This window comes from Castor canadensis, chromosome 8, assembly GCF_047511655.1.
Source record: "Castor canadensis chromosome 8, mCasCan1.hap1v2, whole genome shotgun sequence".
Lineage (NCBI taxonomy): Eukaryota > Metazoa > Chordata > Mammalia > Rodentia > Castoridae > Castor > Castor canadensis.
The window spans coordinates 27,018,481-27,039,643 of NC_133393.1; the positions used below are offsets into that span (position 1 = coordinate 27,018,481).

The 21,163-nt window shown below is 35.9% G+C and overlaps 1 protein-coding gene across 1 annotated transcript; it reads right to left on the reverse strand.

Annotated features, from left to right (window-relative positions):
- Positions 1 to 16,545: 16,545 nt before the first annotated feature.
- LOC109680429 (olfactory receptor 10A2-like) lies at positions 16,546 to 20,326 on the reverse strand. Its single transcript, XM_074084821.1, has 3 exons — positions 19,987 to 20,326; positions 19,394 to 19,567; positions 16,546 to 16,670 (listed from the first exon to the last, which is right to left on the reverse strand). Exons 1-3 carry the CDS (start codon positions 20,324 to 20,326, stop codon positions 16,546 to 16,548), a joined length of 639 nt encoding a protein of 212 aa, XP_073940922.1.
- Between the last annotated feature and the right edge of the window lie 837 nt (positions 20,327 to 21,163).

Sequence of the window (21,163 nt, forward strand, 5' to 3'; positions counted from 1 at the left end):
GTTGCCAGTCAATGATGCTAAGAACGTGAGTAGGATCAGGATAAATAAAAGAAAACACTGTTCAGTGACTTCAGTGAATTTGGCAAATGCAAAACATTTTACAGATAAACTGTTTTCCTGCCAGAAGGAGCAATTAAAAGTTCACCCGGAAAAGAGAAAAAGCAAAGTCATCAGGTTTCTCTCAGAGTAAGGCATAAAAAATTTTTATTAGTTTAGAGCCTTAGTAAGTCCCAGAGAGACAATTTTACCTTTCATTTCTAAAATTCAGAAGCTACCAAAACTTTCCAAATAAATCCTCTTCTATGTTCAATGATTTAGCGATTTTTTCAAAACGTACTAATCATCCATGAAGTGGAGAAATGATCACTGCAACTCAATTCTCCCTTCATTTTTCCTTCTCTTGAGCTGTAAATACCACCAAGGAAAGGTTCTTTCATAAATATTCATTCAATTTCTGTAACCACAGACTTGCTTCCTTCAAAAATTTGTTCTATGTGTATTTAGGTCAGAGTGTTTGCACATTTTTGTTGTAGATGCTGTCAATAAACTGGCAATCAGCAATGAACAAAACACATTTCTCACAAAATTATATTTATAATATAGTGAGGAAAATGAACATTAAATAACCATTTAGTAAATAAATAATTTCTAAAATGAATAGAATAATAACCATGGTACATCAATCCTAAGATATTTAGAAAGAGTTCTTGAGTATGTGAACTACAATTTGAGAAAGGAACAATAAGCAGGGAAGCCTTGCCAAAACTATATCACAACTGCACACACTGTATCTGTGTGTACTATTGAGAGAATCTCAGTATTACAACTGGTTAGTTTACATCAGTATTTCTCACCTGCCACTCTTTCTCAATTAGAGCTTTTATGCTAAATGAGAGGCATCATTGTCTATAAATTAAAATTTAATTTTTAGTATGATTCATGAAAATCAATGGATCAGTTCACTGACAATTGTTAGAAACATATATCTCACCTGTATACCAAATGGACTTCATATTGTAGTCCTACATAAGGACTTACACGTCTAGGATGTACCTGATTACACATATTTCATTTTCTTTGTGCACATTTTCTCATGGGTACTTGATAGATGCTTCTGGGTTTATTTACTTATTGTTCTGTATTTTTGTGTTCAAATGTAAATATAGGTTTGTCTCCCCTCTAGAATATGGTCCTGTTTTCTTCCCTTCCTTGTCTCTGAACTAGTCATTTACAACCCCTCTCCACTATATTCCCACCACCCTATATATGCTATGATAGCACTTTCATAAATCTGGTCACAATTACTTGCTTAATTCATCCTGAGAGTAATCTCAGACATTAATACAGATTGTGGGATTTTATTCACTTACTTAGTGTTGCTTAGCACTAAGAATTCATTGATTACATGATTCTCATGCAATGAGAAACAGCTTTTATGCCTAACTTTATTTTCTCTTTCTATACAATCTGGTCAAAGTTTCACATTTCATTGTCCAAAGTTAAATTTCATCTCTCTCATGTTACAAAAGTGACCTTTATTTTTTCTCTCAATCTGATGAACATTATTTACTTTTTTGTGCTTGTACTGAAGTTTATATTATTTTTACTTTTATGTATTTATTTATTTTTCGTGTTGCTGAGGTTTGAACTTCAGGTTCTCACACTAACTAAGCAGGCACTTAGTGAGTACTCCCTGTTTTCTCTTCACTTTAGTCATGATGATGATAGGATAACAGGGAGGAGGACCAGAAGAGAAACAGAAAGGTCGTGTTCTGATAATGAGGCAGGGGGAAGGATGGCAAAACAGAGAGATAAAATTTAAAGAACTGAAACATGAAGATGGTCACATAACACCGAGGGAATGAAATAGCCAACGAAGTCACATGCAGCCATATGTGGGTTGAGCTTTGCTTTTTGCTTCTGTAACCTGCTTGCAAGGTTATATAAGGTGAAACTCCTTTGTTCTCAGGGACACAAGTCTGATGGGTCTGTGCCTGCACAGTAAAATGTTGCTTCCTGGTAAACTGCCTCAGTGTCCTGTATATCAGCTTGAGATTCCCGCACCAATAGGATCTCATGTGTTTGTTTTGGCCAGCCTGGACTGCAATCCCAATATTTATGCTTCCCCCATAGCTGGGAGACTAGGCATACACCACCATGCCAAGCTATTGTTTGAGATGGGATCTCACTAGTATTTTGCCTGGGCTGACATCTAACAGAGATTCTACCAGTCTACATCTCCCTATTTTCTGTGACTATAGATGTGAGTCACTGATCTCTTAAAACCACCTTTACATCTTGAATACATCTAACTATATGAGAACACAACACAAGGTTTAAACCTTTAGAACCCTACCAGTATTTAGTTGCTACATAACTTTTACAATATAGAATAGCAATCTATGAAATATAATTTATTAGAGGGCATAGAATTTTGGTATGTTTAGATTATATAATAGTACCTATGTTAAGAACTTTATTCTGACTCATAGCTTTTATAAATGGGTGAATCAACAAATAACAATGCATGAGTACAATTCTATGAGTACATTAACACGAGGCTTTAAATGACAGGAGGTTTTGCATTTTAATGGCCATTCCTTACTATTCATTTGCAGTTTCCTCTACAATATTTGCATCTTAACAAATAGTTCAAAATGAAAGACAGGAAGGGTTTTATTGTTCTGCCTTGATGAGTATATAATGAATCAGAAAATTGAATTCTAGAAAGTACGTCAGGTGAAAGAAACAATACCCACGCCACATTTTTCTGTTTCTTGGCAATGCATCTTTCTGAAGAGCCTTGACACCTTTTGTGAGCATAATACTCTCCCTTCACAGGTAATAATTAAAAGGTAATATTTTTATTGTACAAAAAGCTGAATTCTACTATATAAACCTCAGCATCCTTAATATAAAGTCAGCAGATTAAGAAGTCCTAAAAACAATGCTATTGTTGTAAATTAGATTTTGTCTGTTTCAGTACCATTTGATGTGGCTTCATACATGCATCCTTACACAGCCTCAAGATCCAAGACAAGCACATTGTTCATAGATCAGCTTTGTAAATAATTGAGCACAGGTTGTTAATTGGTGTCACATAATTAGAAATGTTCATTGATGGACTTGGTTCCTTACTTCATCTGTTTTTATACTGACATTTGTTTCTTATAAGATGCAGGAAACATGATTCACTATTAGATATTATGTCAGAAATAGCACAGTTCTTTTTTTTATTCATTTACTCACATGTGCATATATTGTTTGGGTCATTTCTCTCCCCTGCTCCCTGCCCCCACCCTCTCCCTGCCTCCCTACTTGCTGCCAGGCGGAACCTGTTCTGTGCTTTTCTCCAGTTCCATTGAAGAGTAGAAATAAGCAATAATAAGAAAGACATAGCGTTTTTGCTAATTGAGATAAGGACAGCTATACAGAAAGATTCCTAGCATTGCTTTCATCTACAATTGTGTTACCACCCAGGTTGCTTCATCTCTAACTGACCTTTACACTGGTTCCTTAACCCCTTCTCATGTTGACCACTGTCACTTTAAGGTTTCTGTATTAATTACTCTGCAGTGGGGACATCAAATGCTTTCATGTTTTGGGTTTTCTATCTAACCCCATACCTCCCATGTGTGTTCTCTGCTTGTCATATAGCCCAAGTCCTACAACATTACTGTATTTGACCTAGATCTAAAGACCGCATATGAGGGAGAACATACAATTTTTGGTCTTCTGAGTCTGGCTAACCTCGCTAAGTAGCACAGTTCTTGATATCAAGAAATTCCCAGTAATTATTAATCATTGTTATATATAAATATTTCTAAATTGCTTTAATATTGCATGAAATTTATGCATGTGAGTCATGTTGAGATTGTTGGGAAGACTTCCCATCACTTTCCACAGTTTTCTCACAGACATTTCATCAAGAAACTAATATTGAGCTGACTGGTGCTTTAATATATCCCAGTAGAAACTGATTTGTCACTTGAGTGGATTATCATCTACTCATTAATATAGGCAACTCCATCCACAACTAATAAGAGACATAGATGTTTAAATTTTTACATTAGCTCATTGCTTTATAGCAACTCACAGCTATTTTCTGACAGGGGACTGGAGTCTTAGGAAAGTAATATACTCTTTATAGAAGGAGACAATAACTATTACAAGAAAAATTATTACTGAGTGTTAGCTATCCATTTTCATACCCTAATCCAATGTCTTCCAAAGCTCTCTATTTATAAGATCTCATCTACAAATACACCTTTAACCTTAACATTTGATAGGGAGAAGTAGATGGTTAGTGTTTCTGATGAGCCAATTCTTGATTTTATTTGCACATTCTTCTTATAATATCTCAAAATTCAGATAAAGGAAACCTTCCTCCTCCTCATTTCTAAGACCTGCACTGAGAAGCCTCTGCCTCAGTCAGGGACAATGTCTTATCTCAGGAATACTGTGTGTCTCATGAGAGAACATCACCTTCCTCTTAGCAGTGACCTCTTCTTCACACTCACTCACACACACACACACACACACACACAAATCTGTATTGCAATTCTCCTCTGTATTCCAAATCATCATCCATTCACTTTTACCAAACAGACTTACAATTTCTTCTCACTAGAGAATTTCAGGCTGCAGCATGATTCCATCTCTTGAGAGTTGCTGTGGACAAGGCAATCTCTTTTTTTAGGCAAAGGGTAACATTTGAGAATTAAAAGAAGTAAATATGAATGGGGAAAAATCAATAGCTAAATGTAATAAATAACATATCAGTGGCAATTACTATCATAGAGTGTGTACACAGGATGATATGTACTCAAGTGAAATATATTATTGTAACCAATTTTGACCACTCCAAACTATAAATATTAATTTATAATTTTGAATTTTTTTCCAACAATCATTAAGATTAGTGATGACAATTGCACAATTTTCATATATGCTGGAATGAAGTTATTTATTCTGATTATTTAGAAAGATACAAATTAATAAATTATATAAACTTAATTTTTGTTGTTTTTCCTTTATTGTGCTGGATGGGAGTACATTGTGGCACTTACAAATGTTGTTACAATATATCAAATATATCATATCTGAATTCACCCCCTCCATTGCTCTCCTTTATCATCCCTCACCCTATTCCTGGAATAGTTTCAAAAGGTATCATTTTTGCATTAACATATATGTGTACATATTTTTGTACCATATTCACCCTCCTACTCCCTCCCACTGGTACCAATGCCCTCCTTCCCCCCAAAGGACCTGTTCCACTCTCCTGTTCTCCCATTTTCTTGAAGAAAAAAATGACACTTTTGCTTGTGTGAGAAAAAGGTAGCTACACAGGGAGTTTTCTTGTGATATTTCCATGTACTTATGTATCATAACCCCAATTGTTTAATCTCCTCTAATTTCCTTCATTCTCCCTTAGCCACTTTCTTATGGTGGTTTCGGTGGGTTTTAGATTTCTATATTAATTCCTGTATATGACGAGTGTTTCATAATATTGCTGCATTTGTATTATGTGTGAATTCCACATATGAGAGAGAACTTACAGCTTTTTGCCATCTGTGCCTGGCTAACTTCACTTAAGAAGATGTTCTCCATTTCCATCCATTGACCTGCGAATGACAAATTTTCATTCTTTGTGACTGAGTAAAATCCATTGTGTATAAATAGCACATTTTCTTAACCATTCATCAGTAGTGGGGTATCTTGGCTGTTTCTGTTGCTGAGTTTTACTGAGTAAATCCTTGCCTTATGCCTACGGCTTCTGCTGTATTCCTTGTTCTTTCCTGCTTAATGTTTCAGATCTGATATTAAGGTGCTTAATCCACTTTAAGTTGATTCTTGAACATGGTGAAAGAATCTAGTTTCAGTTTTCTACAGGTAGATATCCAGTTTTCCCAGCAACATTTGTTCAAGAGGCTGTCTTTTCTCCATTGTATGTTTTTGACACCTTTATCAAAAATTAGGTGGACATAACTGCATGGATTCATATCTGGGTCCTCTATTCTGTTTTTATTGCTAGGGCTCTGTAGTATAGTATGAAGTTGGGTATTGTGCTACCTCCAGCATTGTTCTTTTTGTTCAGTATTGCCTTGGCTATTCATAGTATTTTGTGTTTCCAAATGAATTTTTAGGGCAGATTTTTCAATCTCTGTGATGAATGTCATTGGGATTTGTATGGGAATTGTTTTGAACATGTAGATTGCTTTTGGTAGTTCAGCCATTTTTACTGTGTTGATTCTGCCAGTCCATGAGCTTGGGAGATCTTCTGTAGTCTTCCTCGATCTCTCTTCTGTGGTTTGTAGCTCTCCTTGAGAGGCCATTTATATCTTCCTTGATATTTGATTTTTTGAGGCTATTGTAAATAGAATTGTTTTCCTATATTCATTCTCAATTTGTTCATTGTTGGTTACAGAAAGGCTACTGTAAGCTTATTTTTGTACCCTGCTACATTGATGAAGTAGCTTATGGTGTCTAGAAGTTTTTTGGATCTTCGAGGTATAGGATCATGTTGTCTGCAAATAGGGATACTTTGACTATTTTTTTACCTATTTATATTCCTTTTATTTCTTCTTCTTGCCTTATGGCTCTCACTAGGAATTCCAGGACTATATTGAATGAGTGTTGGGAGAATGGGCATCCTTGTCTTGTTCCTGACATTAGGGAAAATGTTTTCAGTTTTTCCCCCATTAAGTATGATGATGGCTATAGATTTGTCATATATAGACTTTATAATGATGAGGTCCGTTCCTTCTATTCCTAGTTTTCTTAGGGCTTTTATCTTGAAGTGGTGTTGAATCTTACCAAATGCTTTTCTGTATCTACTGAGAAGATCAAGTGGTTTTTGTCTTTGTTTCTATTGATGTACTGTATGATGTGCTGTATTACATTTATTGATTTGCATATGTTGAACCATCCCTGCATCCCTGGTATGAAGCAAACTTGGTCATGTTATTGGATTCTGTTTGCCATTATTTTATTGAGGCTTTTTGCATCAATGTTCACTAAGGTAACTGGCCTGTAGATCTCCTTTTTGGATGTGTCCTTGTCCAGTTTTGGGATGAGTACAATGCTGGTTTCACAGAATGAGCTAGGCAGTGATCCTTCCCTTTCTATTTCATGGAAAAGTTTAAACAGTATTGATATTAGTGCTTCTTTGAGGGTCTGGTAGAATTCAGCTGAGAATCTGTGAGATCCTGGACTTATCTTTTTTGGGAATACTCTATTGCTGTTTCAATTTCATTACATGGTATAGATCTGTTTAGGTGGTTAATATCCTCTTGGTTCAGTTTTGGATAGTCATAAGTATCTAGAAATTTGTCCATTTCTTCAAGATTTTCCAATTTATTGGAATATAACTTCTCAAATTAGTCTCTGTTTGTTGTTATTTCTCCTTTTTTGTTTCTGATTTTATTAATTTGGGTCTTTTCCTTCTTCATTTTAGTCAGATTTGCCAGGGGCTTGTCAGTCTTGTTTATTTTTTTGAAAGAACCAGCTGTTTCATTGATTCTTTGTATGTTTTTTTGGTCTCTTTAATTTCTCTAGTTTTGGGAAATTTTCTGTTATTATTTTATTGAATATATTACATATCTCTTTGAACTGCACCTCTTCTTCTTCAATGCCCATGATTCTCAGGTTTGGTCTTTTGATGAAGTAGATGGGTTCTTGCATATTTCTTTCACAGCTCTTGAGTTGTTTGACTAAGATTTCTTCTGTTTTTTCCTTTCCTTTAATTTCTATTTCATGTTCAAGCTCTGAGATTCTGTCTTCTACTTGTTCTAGTCTGCTGCAGTTGCCTTCCACTGTGTTTTTTGTTTGATTAAAGGGAGTTTGGGGTTTGTTGAAGTTCTCTCTGAGTTCTTTATTCATTTCTGTGTCTTCTCATGTTTATTTTTGGTGTCTTAAAATTTCTTGAGTGCATCTTGTACATTCTGCTTAACCACATCTAATATTTTCTCCATGAATTTTTTGGTGATATCTTCCAAAATTCCTTATTTGAGGGTTTTTATGTGGGTGTCACTGGGCTCATTAGTGACATTTGTCATTGTTTTGTTGAGGTCAGGACCTGGGTATCCATTTTTTTAATTTCCCAGTGAATACTGTATTGAATTATTTTTTTTGAGGAGAGTAGTTTTCATCCCTCCTTCTTCTTCCCATCACTCCACTTGGTATTGTGCAACTATGTTTTTGATAGACTAGTTGGTGGTTTTGATTACCTGATTTCTTTCCCTGATTTAATTTTTGTGTTGTGACTGACTTGGTTGTTAGCTAGATTAATGTGCTTTTTCTGTCCCTGGCCTGGAGGAATAATTTAGCAATAACAAATTCACAGGTTCAATGCCAAACCACTTATTTATGCATTATATACAAAACCCCTTGATGATAATATCTATAAACAGTGGGAGTTGGGTCAGATAATGATTATTAGGCTAGTTATAGATTTGTGGGAATTGGTAAAGGTGGCCCAAAAAGGGAGGGGTCATGGAAAGGGGTGGATGGGTGGCGGAATAAGAATGGGGGCTGCTGGGTTTTGTAGCCCTTGTGCATATTTAGGTATATTTCTGCTGTTGAAGTGGAGAGTGCTTGTGTCAAGGATTGCAGGGGGCTGGATTTGTGTACAGTAGGTACAGTAGGCTAGTCAGTGGGTTGTGAGTGTAGGAGGGAGGGGTAGTGTGGTGACAGGTTGGGGGAAGAAGAGGGGAAAAATTGAAAATGGGGAAGAGTGGATGAGAAGGGGCAGAAAGATTAGTTAGGAGGGAGAACAATGGATTGCAGCACAGGAGACAGAGGGAAAGTGAAGAGGGTAAGAATAAGGATAAGAGAATAGTGATCATGAAGTTAATAATATAGGAATAATAAAAATTAAAATTAAGAAAAGAAGCACAATAAGAAAACACCAGATTCATGAACCACAGAAAGATTAGTCTTTTGGTGAAAGTTCTGGAGTTATTTCTTAGGTGTCCAATCCTGGTATTGGCATAAACACAGAAGCTCTGATATGGTTTCACAAGCCAGGTGACTGGCTTGTGAGTTGCATTTGGTTTCTTCTGTCTGCAAGATTTTTTGGAACTGAGGTGAGCTAAGACTGCCAACTCATGTAGGGTGGTCACAGCTATTGTTTTCACCAGGCAGTAGCTGTTTTGCCTTCAGCCACAACTCTGGTTCGCTCCTCCCCCAGCAGGGTGGGGCAATTCAGTTTTGAAGCTGCCCTCTGTTCCAGAGATCAGCACTGGGATCCACCATCTGCCCTGCTTTGGGAGGTTAGCCTTTCATCCTACCCCTGCTCTCAGCCTTTGTGCTTTTCCCAGCCTCTGCTGGGTGTTAGCTGATCCTTTGGGAGGTTGACTTGTCACTCCACTCCCACTCTCAACCTTTCTGCTTTTTCCACTGTCTGTTGGGTGCTGGCAGCACCTCTTGGAGGTTGGCTTGTTGCCCCACTCCTACCCTCAGCCTTTGCTTCTTTACCTGTGTAAGTTCCCTGAGAGTTTGGTGCTGAGTATTTGGCTTCTTGCCCCTCCCCCATTCTCTGGGTCAGGTTCAGCATTCCACCCCCATGTCCACTGTTGGTGTTAGATTACAGTTTGCTGTTTATGTTTTTCAGTTTTGTTGGGGAGGGTTCAGTTTTCCCAGGGGCTATGCAGATTTTTTTCCTGGGGAATTACTAGGGGAGTTGCAGGTCTTGCATGATGTGTACCTGTTCATTCTGCAGTTTCACACAACCAGCTTTGGAGCCAGCTAGTGGTGAGAAATTCTACTGCTTTTTTTAGTGGGGCATGGCATAGGGAGGCTTCCTGAAAACTGTTATTTCGATGGAAAATTCTCCTTATTATGCTCCCCTTAAATGGAATAGGCAGTGTCCTCTTTGGGTTTCCACATAAGGCAGGTATTGTCTCAGTCTTACATATTCTAGCTTTTACACTTCACTTATAGTTCTCCCAAATTTGAACCTGATTGCTTGAATATGACTTACATGTAGTTCTTAACAGTTGCCATTCTTGAGTCAGATAAAAAGCCAAGGGATTTTTATTAGGTTATGAGAACTTGGCTGGACAGTTATCTTCTACAATTTTCTCCAAATTGTTTATGACTGAGTAATAACTTTATGCAGTGGAACAAATTCATTCAGTTAAGAAATGTATCTCTCAGCTTCTCTTGCAGCTAGGTGAAACATATAATTAATTCTGGCTAATAAGATTTTAGGGTAGGTTGTGATATACAGTGTGACATATACAAATTTTAAAGGTTTGAAAGGGCAGTAGTATTTTGGAAATTTACATCATGTGCCCAGAACCTAACTCTTGAGTAAAGTTAATATGATTGTGGATACTTTCTCTCATTGAGATGAGAAGTTCATTCTACGAAGCTATCAGTGTTCAACAACAAATATACTTGTTAAAGACTTTCTAAAACAGATTTGTTAATTTGTATAATAATAAGTGATTTGCTCAAGAACTGAAAAAATGTTAAAGGAAGTACTCCATAGAAAGTTGAATTAAAACAGAAATTTGTGTTGATGAAGAAGAGATTAAAAAGCAAATGGATGAGAGAAGAAAATGAAGGCAAGTTTTCAAGCTGTTCAATATCATTGTGCAGTTGTTACATTGCACCAAGTTGCCTAATTAATAGATATATGAGTGAGAGAATGGTTATCCTCATGTTTTCTATTAAACTACTTCAGTTTATATTGCTAGGTACATTTGAATGTTTTATCTAGCTGTAGGGTTCAATAACACTTATTAATAATAATAAATTATTATTATTTAATAATAAGTTCAAATATTTTTGATAATAAAATCTACCAAGTGTACTAAAGAAAAGCATAATATCCATTATATAAAGGAATATACATTGTTAATTAATCAGTATGTATTTATATTGTGATATTGCAAGTTTTGACCTAATTGAACCATAGTAATATCTTCTTTGGAATAAGTACATGTGAACAGCCATTCAGGTACAGCCTATTTTGGTTAAGCGAATGAAGTGGCATTATTTCCCTAGAGCTAATTTTAAAGTCCTTTAGAAATTCTTTCATTTGGTTAAATTTGTTTTGTTCCAAAAGTCAGTGTAGAAGCTTTTGAAGCTCTCGCAACCTGTGCTTCTTCAGAATATACCACCAAGAAAGCAGGAAACCTGACACACATGCTCACACCCTTTCTTGTGCTCATAGTAGACATAGTTAATCAATCCCAGCACTCTATGCTGCATTGGGGCATTCACTGAGAGTCCTCTCATGTTGGCATGTGAAACAAAATTCTTTTTTTTTTTTTTGTGGTACTGGGTCTTCAACTCAGGGCCTTCATTGTGAGCCACTCCACCAGTCCTTTTATGTGATGGGCTTTTTTGAGATAGGGTCTCACAGAACTATTTGCCTTGGCTGGATTCGAATCCTCCTGTTCTCTTCCTCCTGAGTAGCTAAGATTACAGGCGTGAGCCATTGGCATCCAGCAAAACAAAATTCTTTGGAGTCTCTTTCCTGGATTGCAAAGGACATAATAGGTTGTTTTTTATATTGCAGTCAGTCTTTGCTATTTCCAATTTCTGTTTTGAGCTCGGTTTCGTGGGCTTACTTTATAATCTCTAATTTCACAAACTTATCTCTGGTAAACAGGAATATAGACTTTAGAAATTTAAGATTATAAGGATTTGGACAGATGATGTTTTGGAAATACTTTCTTTGCATTGCTTCACTTGATATACCTGGTGAAACCCCTACAAGTTAAACTGTGCTTAAATTGGTTTGTCTAAGGTAATGTGCTCTTAAAAACAGAATGACATGGCGTATTTCTAAACATTTTTTTCTACACTTCCTCTGTCAAAAGCATGAGAGTATTTTTCTCTGACAGTCGCTGTGTGAGGCTGGTGTAGCTCTAGATCATAAAAGTCACATAACTATGGGAGCTGTGTTATGACTGTGTCCTGCAGCAGTTAGTAACTCTCTCACTTTTCTACATTGAACTTCCAGCAATTCAATTACTCTTCAGGGTTTTCAGTCTCAGAACTGGACCCATAGTGTTTTGTTATTGTGATTCTCTGTTTCTGTAAGCTGTGAGTTCTTTATTCACATCTGTCTCTCCACAATTGGAAGCAGCAAATTACTCTGTGTCTTCCCATTTCTTACTGATACAAGAACTGCTTTGGTAGTCACTGGAGTGTTTTAGTTGTCCATATAGGTCTGTGACTTCCAAATACTTTATAGGTAGAATTGGAAACCAGAACTTGCTATCAGTTTATTCCCTATCTGATCATTTTAAAAATAATTTTTATTAGTGTCAATTAATTGCACAAAAAGACTTCAATGTGATATTTAAATTGATTTAATACAATGTTTTTAATCAAATTCATCAGTTTGTTACCCTTTCTTAAATTCTATCCTTCCTTTTTCTCCCTTTAAAACAGTTTTTAGAGGTTTCATTATGCCATCTCATGTATATCTATATTTCAAATTCACCTCCATCATTGTATGCTTTCCCCCCTCCTCCTGCTGTCCCCTACACAAGTAGTTCCCCTTTTAGCATTATGTTAAATTATTAATTGTTTAGGTCCAGTTTCTTCATGAGAGAAAACCTGTGATGCTTGTCTTTCTGAGCTTGGTTTATCTCCCTCAAAATGATCATCTACATTTCCATTAATTTTCTTGCTAACTACATAATTTTGCTCTATTTTATTACTAAGTATTTTTCATTGTGTGTGTGTATATATATATATATATAATATATATATTGCAATTTATTGATCTATTCATTGTTTGTTGGGCACCTAGGCTGATTTAAAAGTTTGGCTATAATAAGAGTTGCAATAAACATGGATGTGCATGTGTCTACTGATTGTTCACTTACATTCCTTTGGATATATAGCAGAATCATATGACAGTCCTGTTTTAAATTTTACTGATTTCCACAGTATTACACTAACTTACATTGCCAACAGCAGTGTATAAGGGATCATTTTTTCTTGCATCTTGTTTTTAATTGCCATTTTTTCTTGTTTGAGAACTGTTCAATTTGAGTGTCCATTTACTAATTGGATTATATGCTCCTTTGCTGTTTAATGTTTTGTGTCTTTATATATTCTGGATATTAATTCTTTTTTTTTTTTTGATGAATACCTTGAGAAGAATTTCTGCCATTCTGTGGGTTGTTTCTTCTTTCTGGTAATTGTGTCCTTTAGTGTACAAAAGTTTTCTCATTTAATGCAATCTTATTTATCAATTCTTTTTTGACAGTACTGGGATTTGAACTCAGGGTTTCATGCTTGTGAGGCAGGCACTCTACCACTTAAGTCATGCTTCCAGCAGCCCTTTTTGCTATGGTTATTATTTTGGAGATAAGGACTTGCTTTTTGTCCAGGCTGGCCTGGTCAGTGTTATTCCTATTTTACTCCTCCTGCTGTCATTGGAATAATAAGCACACACCACCACACTCACTTACTTTTCTATTCACATGGTCTTGCAAACTTTTTTGGCCTGGGCTGATCTAAAATCACAACCCTTAGGGTTTCAGTCTCCTAAGAGCAAGTGTGAACCACCAGTGTGCCTGGCTGCCATCTGTCAATTATTTTTCTTAGTTCTTAAGCAATTGAAGACCTATTGAGAATGTTGTTGCCCATGCCTATACCTTCAAATATCTTCTATTTCATGAAGTTCAAGAAGTTATCTTGGTGTTTAGAGTTTTTACTGTCCTTGATAATCATATTATTTCACTTGACAAGCTTGTCCTTAAATTGTTAGTTTCCAACAATGCCAGCAGTGTGCCAGGTAGTGTTGATTCTACTTGTTTTGCAAAGGTAATATTTGTGGAACATTGCATTTGAGCAGCATCAAATCCCTTGATGTGTACAATATCACTCTTCTTTTAGTGCACCATGTGGCCAATGAACAGCTCCATGTTTTATAAAACACATAGCAAATATGTCTTGGCTGTGTCTCCTCTTTCCCTCCAAATATTCATAATTTTGGTGAATTTCTGGATGATGGAAATTCCTTTTAACTTTTTATTAACCAGCCTTTATGTGTAGAGGTCAAATTATTCCACAAAACGAAAGACTTGTTTCTAATAACTACATTAACAAACAAAAAACACTGTAATAAAGTAGAAGCCTGCTTTGTACATCTTTTTAGGAAAATAACAAAACTAGCAATTATTCAGGCATGCCTTTTTAATGTTTCTAGGATGTTTTAAATTTATTTTTTGAGACGTTAAATCAAATTCCCAGGAAAGTTACAGAAATGCTTCAGAGTTTCCATATGCCAGTCACCTTGCTTCGCAAATGTTACCTTTCTGTACATCCATAGTAGTAATACATAAAATAAGGAAATAGATACTGGTACAGTACCACAAATTAAATATACCAAAATCCACATTAGAATTTTTCAGTTTTTCCACTGATGTCCTCTTCCATCCCAGGAGCTAATCCAGGATTCCAATTTTCATTTAGTTGTTATATGTCTTACTCTGTTCCAATTATTGACAGAGGGTTCATTAGATTTTTTCTTGTACTTAGTTTTCTTCACTGTTGAAGAAAACTGCTCTGTTAATTTGTAGAATGAATGCTAAATTGAGGTTTATCTAATACCTTCTCCTTATTAGGTTGAAGTTTTGCATTTTTATCCCAAATACCATGGAAGTGATGTTTTGTCCTCACTTCATCACAAAGAGGATCTACATTATACTTAGTCACATAGCTAAGGAAATGTCCACAGGTCTCCAATCTAAGCTGAATAGCTATCCCTTTGTAACTAATAAATAATATAGGAAAAATACTTTGAAAGTATGGAAATATTTTGTGTCTCATCAATCACCCAAAGATTTTGCCATCTATTGGCAAATCTTCACCGCAACAATTATTACTGTGGTGTTAGCACAGTAATTTTATATTTCCTTCATAACTTCTACATTATTAAATTCTTTCTTCATTTTGATTTAAATACAAACTCATAAATATTTATTTAACCTCTGGCTGTTAACCCTATGTGTTCTTTTTTTTTGTTGCTGAAATTGTTTCAAATTTTCTCATTGGGAATTCCTTCACATAGCCTCCTATGTCTTTAATGTGCCCCACACATTCTCAAGTTCATCTTGTCTTTCTAATACCACAGAATTTTCACATTTATTTGGTTTTTTACTTACTTTAGCCCTAAAATGTACAACTTCTCCCAGGAGATCTGGTACTTTTTATTAGGAAATGGTATTTAAAAACCAATTACCTGAAAACACACATACTTTGTCATTACAGTGTCATTGCATCTAGATCTTCTTAGCACACACAGTAAATAAATGATATGCCAAAAAGCACACACATTTTTGTCATTTCCCTCTTTCTTTTAGATCTATGAAACACACACCCATACGTACATACATACATATGTAGTTGAAGTTATAGGATGGCCAATCGCCTGTCTGCGGTCCCTCTGATAGGAATTGTGTTTTTAAGGAGAAGTTGCTCTAGTACTGACAGTCTTGGGCCCTTGAGTGTCAAAGGCCTAGGGTTGAGCTGGTAGTTCTAGAGCATTTACAGCTTGGAGTGAGCTTAGAGTTTAGAAGCCACAGACTATGGTTTCAGGCACTCAAGCTGGAGGTTTAAGGCTCTGGATTTTAACCACCAGCAGCCCCTACATTTGGCAGCTCTTATTGTTCTTGGCTTCCAACAGCTGTGGGTTCTAGGAGCAGACAAGAGCAAGCAGCATCAGGCATTGTCTGCTAGCTGTTATAGCTCTTATTCAGGCCTTGATTACTGGGACCCTCAGCTCTACAGAAAGAAGTATCATATTTTTCAGGCCTAGAGTGTCAAGGTGCTCAGTTCTTGACAGAAGCAAGTGTTCCAGCTGTCTGGCATAGGGTTTCTGAGAGCCTTGTTCTTTAATAAGGCTTGGCTGGCTCCCTGGAGCTCTTCCAACAACCAGGACCTAGTTTTCCTCTTCAGCTCTTTATAGCCCTGATGGTCTCTGTTGTCTCTGCTCCCCATCATATCTGCCCTGACAGCACTCTGGAACACTTCAGGTTGCCCTTCCATCACTACTGTCACTGCTGCTATTGCCATTGCAAAGGTAGCAGATGCTGCCAATGCTCCTCCTGCCTTTGCCCACACCTTTGAAACTGCTGTCACTCTGCTTCCACTTCTATTCTCTCTTCATGTTACCAGCTGAGTCCACTCTGCTAATGATAAAGATCAAAAGTAGGTTCAAAAATCAATTGTGAGAAAACACTAATTGGGCTTAATGTTGGAAGACTATTGGGTACCACAAGTGGGTATCCTATATGTCTAGAAAAGTCAGTCAAATGGATTGCTAGTATATCCAGAAAGGAGGTATGATAAGGGTATTTTCATGAACCATGTCAGACTTTCATGCAAATGAAAGACGGTGTTTGCAGCAACCAGAAGCCTTCACTGGACTATAAGGGAAAAATATCACCTATGGCCTGAATGAAAACGGATACAGGTCATCTAGAATTCACTGAAGATTGGAATGGCAAAAAGTCTAGCAAAAGATGTTTTGAAATAGTCATGGTTGGGCCAGTGCCTTCTGGAGCTCTAGTTGTGCTTTGTCAACAGGTAGCTCTCACTGCATTGTAGCTTCCTCAAGGCATCCATAGAATGGTCAAAGTAGCCAGTGCTGGCAGGAGGGCAGCTGTATGGTGGTCCTTCACTCAAGGTAGCTGGGAATTAGGGAAGAGTCTAACAGTTGTCAATTATGTAGTCAAAGCACTGTGACCCCAAACATCTTTGCTTATGAAGGGAAAAATAAACATTAGAAGAATTGTTTACAATAAAGTCTCACAGTTTACATTAATGATTATTTAATAGCATTAAACAATGCAATAACAATGCTTAACTTCTGCCCCAGAACCCCAGGGTGAACTGGGAGAAGCACAGCATCCTGAGTTATGGAATCAGAAGCCTGTACTGAACACTGCTCCTTCTGGCACCTATTGTGGGGATGAATTAATACAATTTCTTGGCCATTGGTTTTCACATGTATGGAATGAGAACAGGTACAGCACAGAAGTGTTAAAAATGAAGTAAAACAATGCATTTAATAATCTTGAGCTGTCCCTTTTATAGTCAGAATTAAGAAAATGTTCATTTTCTTTATTGATATAGCTGGTGGTATGTAAAATAAACAACAAATGGTCTTTCAAAAACAGCACTGACTCTGAGAATCAAAGGTAGCAAGATATTTCTGACTATTCAGAATATTTAATACAGAAAATATTAACTATTCATTTATCATTATTTAAAGCATTAAATATTGACATTTACCAAAGTATGCATTTCTGGTGCTTTGCATATTCAATTGCTTTCAAAGCACTATTTTTTGATAGTAATTTGTGATGGAAATGACTATATGAGTATGTGATTAACAGAAAGACATAAAATTAATAGAACAAATATTTTCCTTTGTTATTGCCATGTTTCAAGAAGTTACTTTTTATTTAATTTTAATTTTTATATTTTTATACTTTCTGAATTATTTTGAAAAGTATGCATTCTATTTCTTTTAACAAAAATGTTAATAGTGGTACATTTTATTCTTTTTATTATATAGGAGCTTTGTTACCTACATCCTGAGGAAACCTTAGAAAGAGCTGACAATTCACTCTAGAGAAGCTGCTGCTAACATCTCACTTTTGTTCTTTTAAAATTATTTATAAAATTCTTACAAAAACAAAATGGGTTTCATTATAGAAACTTTTAACTTGCTTTCATGCTCAATTAAATGAACAGTATGGGTGTGCAATCAGCAGAAGTAAAATAACTAAAATAAATTAAATCAAATACATACATTGGTAATTGCTGTGTTGCAGGCACATTGCTGGATTAAATTTTAATTTTACACTCAAATATTTTATACATTGTTCTGAAAAGCATGCATTATATTTTTTAGGAAAAATGTTAACAATGGGTTATTTTATTCATTGTATTACACAGTTTTTTAAATGTACATATTAAAGAAACCTTAGAAACAGAGATAAATAATCACCAATTGCATGATTTCCTAGAGAAACTATTGCTAATATTTCACATTTTTCTTTTTAAACTTATTAGTAAAGTCCCTATAAAAACAAAATGGGCCACATCCCAGAAACTGTTTTTTTTAAGTTTCTTTAATGCTCAATTAATCATTCAGTTTTCCCTAGATTAATTACCATCTTTAATTTCTGCACATAATTCCTGCCCATAATGGTAGCACAATTGTTATCTTGTCAATTGTTTTTCAATATTTCCATAATTTTCATTGTTAATCACTATTCACATAAAAATAAAAGCCACAAAGTATTATGGTTAAAGTAAGTGGACAGTTTTTGGTAAAATAGAAATAATTGGCAAGACACCCACAGATTGATCAATAGTGAGCATCAGTATTATCACCTGATAGTAGAAATCTCACATTCTGATAGATTAAGTCCTACATCTGACTGATAACCAAAAGTCATGGAAACAGTCACAAATATAACTAGTTAGTAGTTCTTTTTATGTCAAAGATTAGCATTGCACTTCGCAGAGAACTAGATACAAAAACAATACCTTTATAGATTACTGGAGATATTTAGTTATGTTGTAAACACACACATATCTCTTAAGAGCAAGTTGTTAGATGATCTCCAAACATACTGAGTCAGGAGAGAACTGCAGATGTGTAAAATTTATGCATTACATAAAAACATTTAACTGAATTAGTGCAGTGAATTTTTCATCTTTCATCTTTTTATTTGACAATGTTTCTCTTTCTTTAAAAAAATTTTGTCAAGGAAACTGTTGACAAAGTTTTTCCAGATTTTTGGTTAAATATTTTTGCAGCAAGTAGTTCTGAAAATAAAGAGCTTGGTATTTGGAAGTTTTACAGTTTTTTAGTATCACAACAACAATTTTTTTACTCTGAATTGTGTGGCAATGGATGCAAAGAAATTTGAAACAGTTTTAGTAGAAATAGATAATATGCTTCATGAAGTTATTAGGGAATTAGGAGTCAAGTGGGAGAGACAGAAATGGAGAACACAAGTCACATGGGCACTGTAGGTATAAAATTACATAAGAATGTGGAATGAGAATTTGCCAGACTTCTGAGACATAACTTGGTAATTTATAATTTAGTCTCAACTTAGAATAAATTATTTTGGAAAACCTGTCTAATGTTGGACTCATATAATAAAACACTTTAGAAGCCAGCTTCCGTTAGGAATTTTCAATCAGAATGTAGCTCTGAGTCAGAGATGACTCCAAAATTGCAATGACAATTATTAAGGAATTATTACAAGACAGATGGAAGACAACACAGGTTTTTATTTGTTTGTTTACTCTGATTGTTTTCCCATAATTTCTAATGAGCAGATTCGCATGATTTTGTATTACCTATCCATAGGTCAAGCCTCCCTCTTGCCTAGCGTTCTCCAGAGAGCTGCCTTGATTTCCTTATTCCGTAAGCTATAGATGATAGGGTTGAGCCCGGGTGTCACCACTGTATAGAAGAGGGCTAAGAGTTTGTCTATTCCTGGTGAGTGGCTAGCCTTGGGTATCAAGTAGGTGATAGATGCTGATCCATAGAAGAGTGTTACTACAAGTAGGTGGGAGGAACAGGTAGAAAAAGCTTTATGGCGACCCTCAAGTGATGGCATGACCAGCACTGCAGCTAGAATTCTGCCATAGGAAGCAATGATCAGCAAAAATGGGCTAGAAATGCAAAGGATTGCTGCTACAAAGATGGCAGCCTCATTATGGGATGTATCCCCACAGGCAAGTTTGAGGATAGGGGGAGGTCACAGAAGAAGTGTTCTATCTCACAGGGACCACAGAAATCCAAGGAGAAAATATAATTAGTCTGGCCCAAACCTACCATACATCCCACACCCCAAGAAATCATTGCCAATTGGGCACACACCCCATGACTCATTTGCATTGTATAGTGGAGTGGAGAACATATGGCTATATAGTGGTCAAAAGCCATGGCTGCCAAAAGACAGCACTCAGTGATACCAAAGAATGAAAAGAAAAACATCTGTGTGGCACAACCCTCCCTAGAGATCCCTTGGGCTTCACTCACAAGACTCTGCAACATCTTGGGTATGACGGAGCAAGTGTAGCCAATCTCTAGGAGAGACAAGTTGGTTAGGAAGAAATACATGGGGGTATGGAGCACTGAGTTGGTCCAGATGGCAAGCGATATGAGAGCATTGCCCATCAGCGATACTAAGAGCATGAGTAGGATGAGGATAAACAGAAGAAAACATTGTTCAGTGACCTCACATAATTTGGCAAATGCAAAACGTTTGATAGAGAAGTTGTTTTCCTGCCACAAGGAGCAATTAAGGCTCATCTGGAAAAGAGAAGATTATAGTTGTCAGGATTCTTCTAGATGATGGCATGAATAATTTTATTACTTTATAGCCTTAGTTACATGATGGAGATAAATTTCTTACCTATAATTCTATAATTCAGAAAATACAACTCACCCCCATACCTTATCAAAAAATCCTCTTCTGTCTTTAGTGTTTCAGTGATTTTTTCAAAATGCTCTTAATCACCAAGAATTAAATGGAAAAATGTTCATTGCAGTCCAATGCATTCATCATGTCTTTCTTTAGTCAGGTGTCAAATACTACTGAGCCAAGATCATCTCATAACTCTTCAATCTCTTCATTTCCATCACCACAAACTGGTTTTCTTCAATCATTTTTTTTCAATGAGTATTGAAGCCAGAGTATTTTTCACTTTATTGTTGTAGGTATTGGGTATTGGCAATGAAAAAACATTTATGCAAAAATGATATTTATATTATTATGATGAAAATTGAAATTAAATAACCATTCAATAAATAAGTACTTTCTAAAATGAATAGAATTACCACTGTGGTACATCCTGGTGACAGACCAATAGAGATAAGTGGTCAGAGAGTAATTTTGAGGATGACAAGCATGAGTTGAGAAGGGAACAAGAAGGAGCTGCCATTGCCAAGACCTCCTTGCAAACATTCACATTGTATCTGTATTGTACTGCTAATTGAATCTCAATATTGAAACTGACTTTTCCCCTTAACATTTCCCACTTGTCATCATCCATTCTCTATCAGAGCATTCTTTGCTGAATAATGAGTATCATTGTCTGTAAATAATATTTGGTTTTCTTAGGATGATTCATGAAAATCAATGAATCA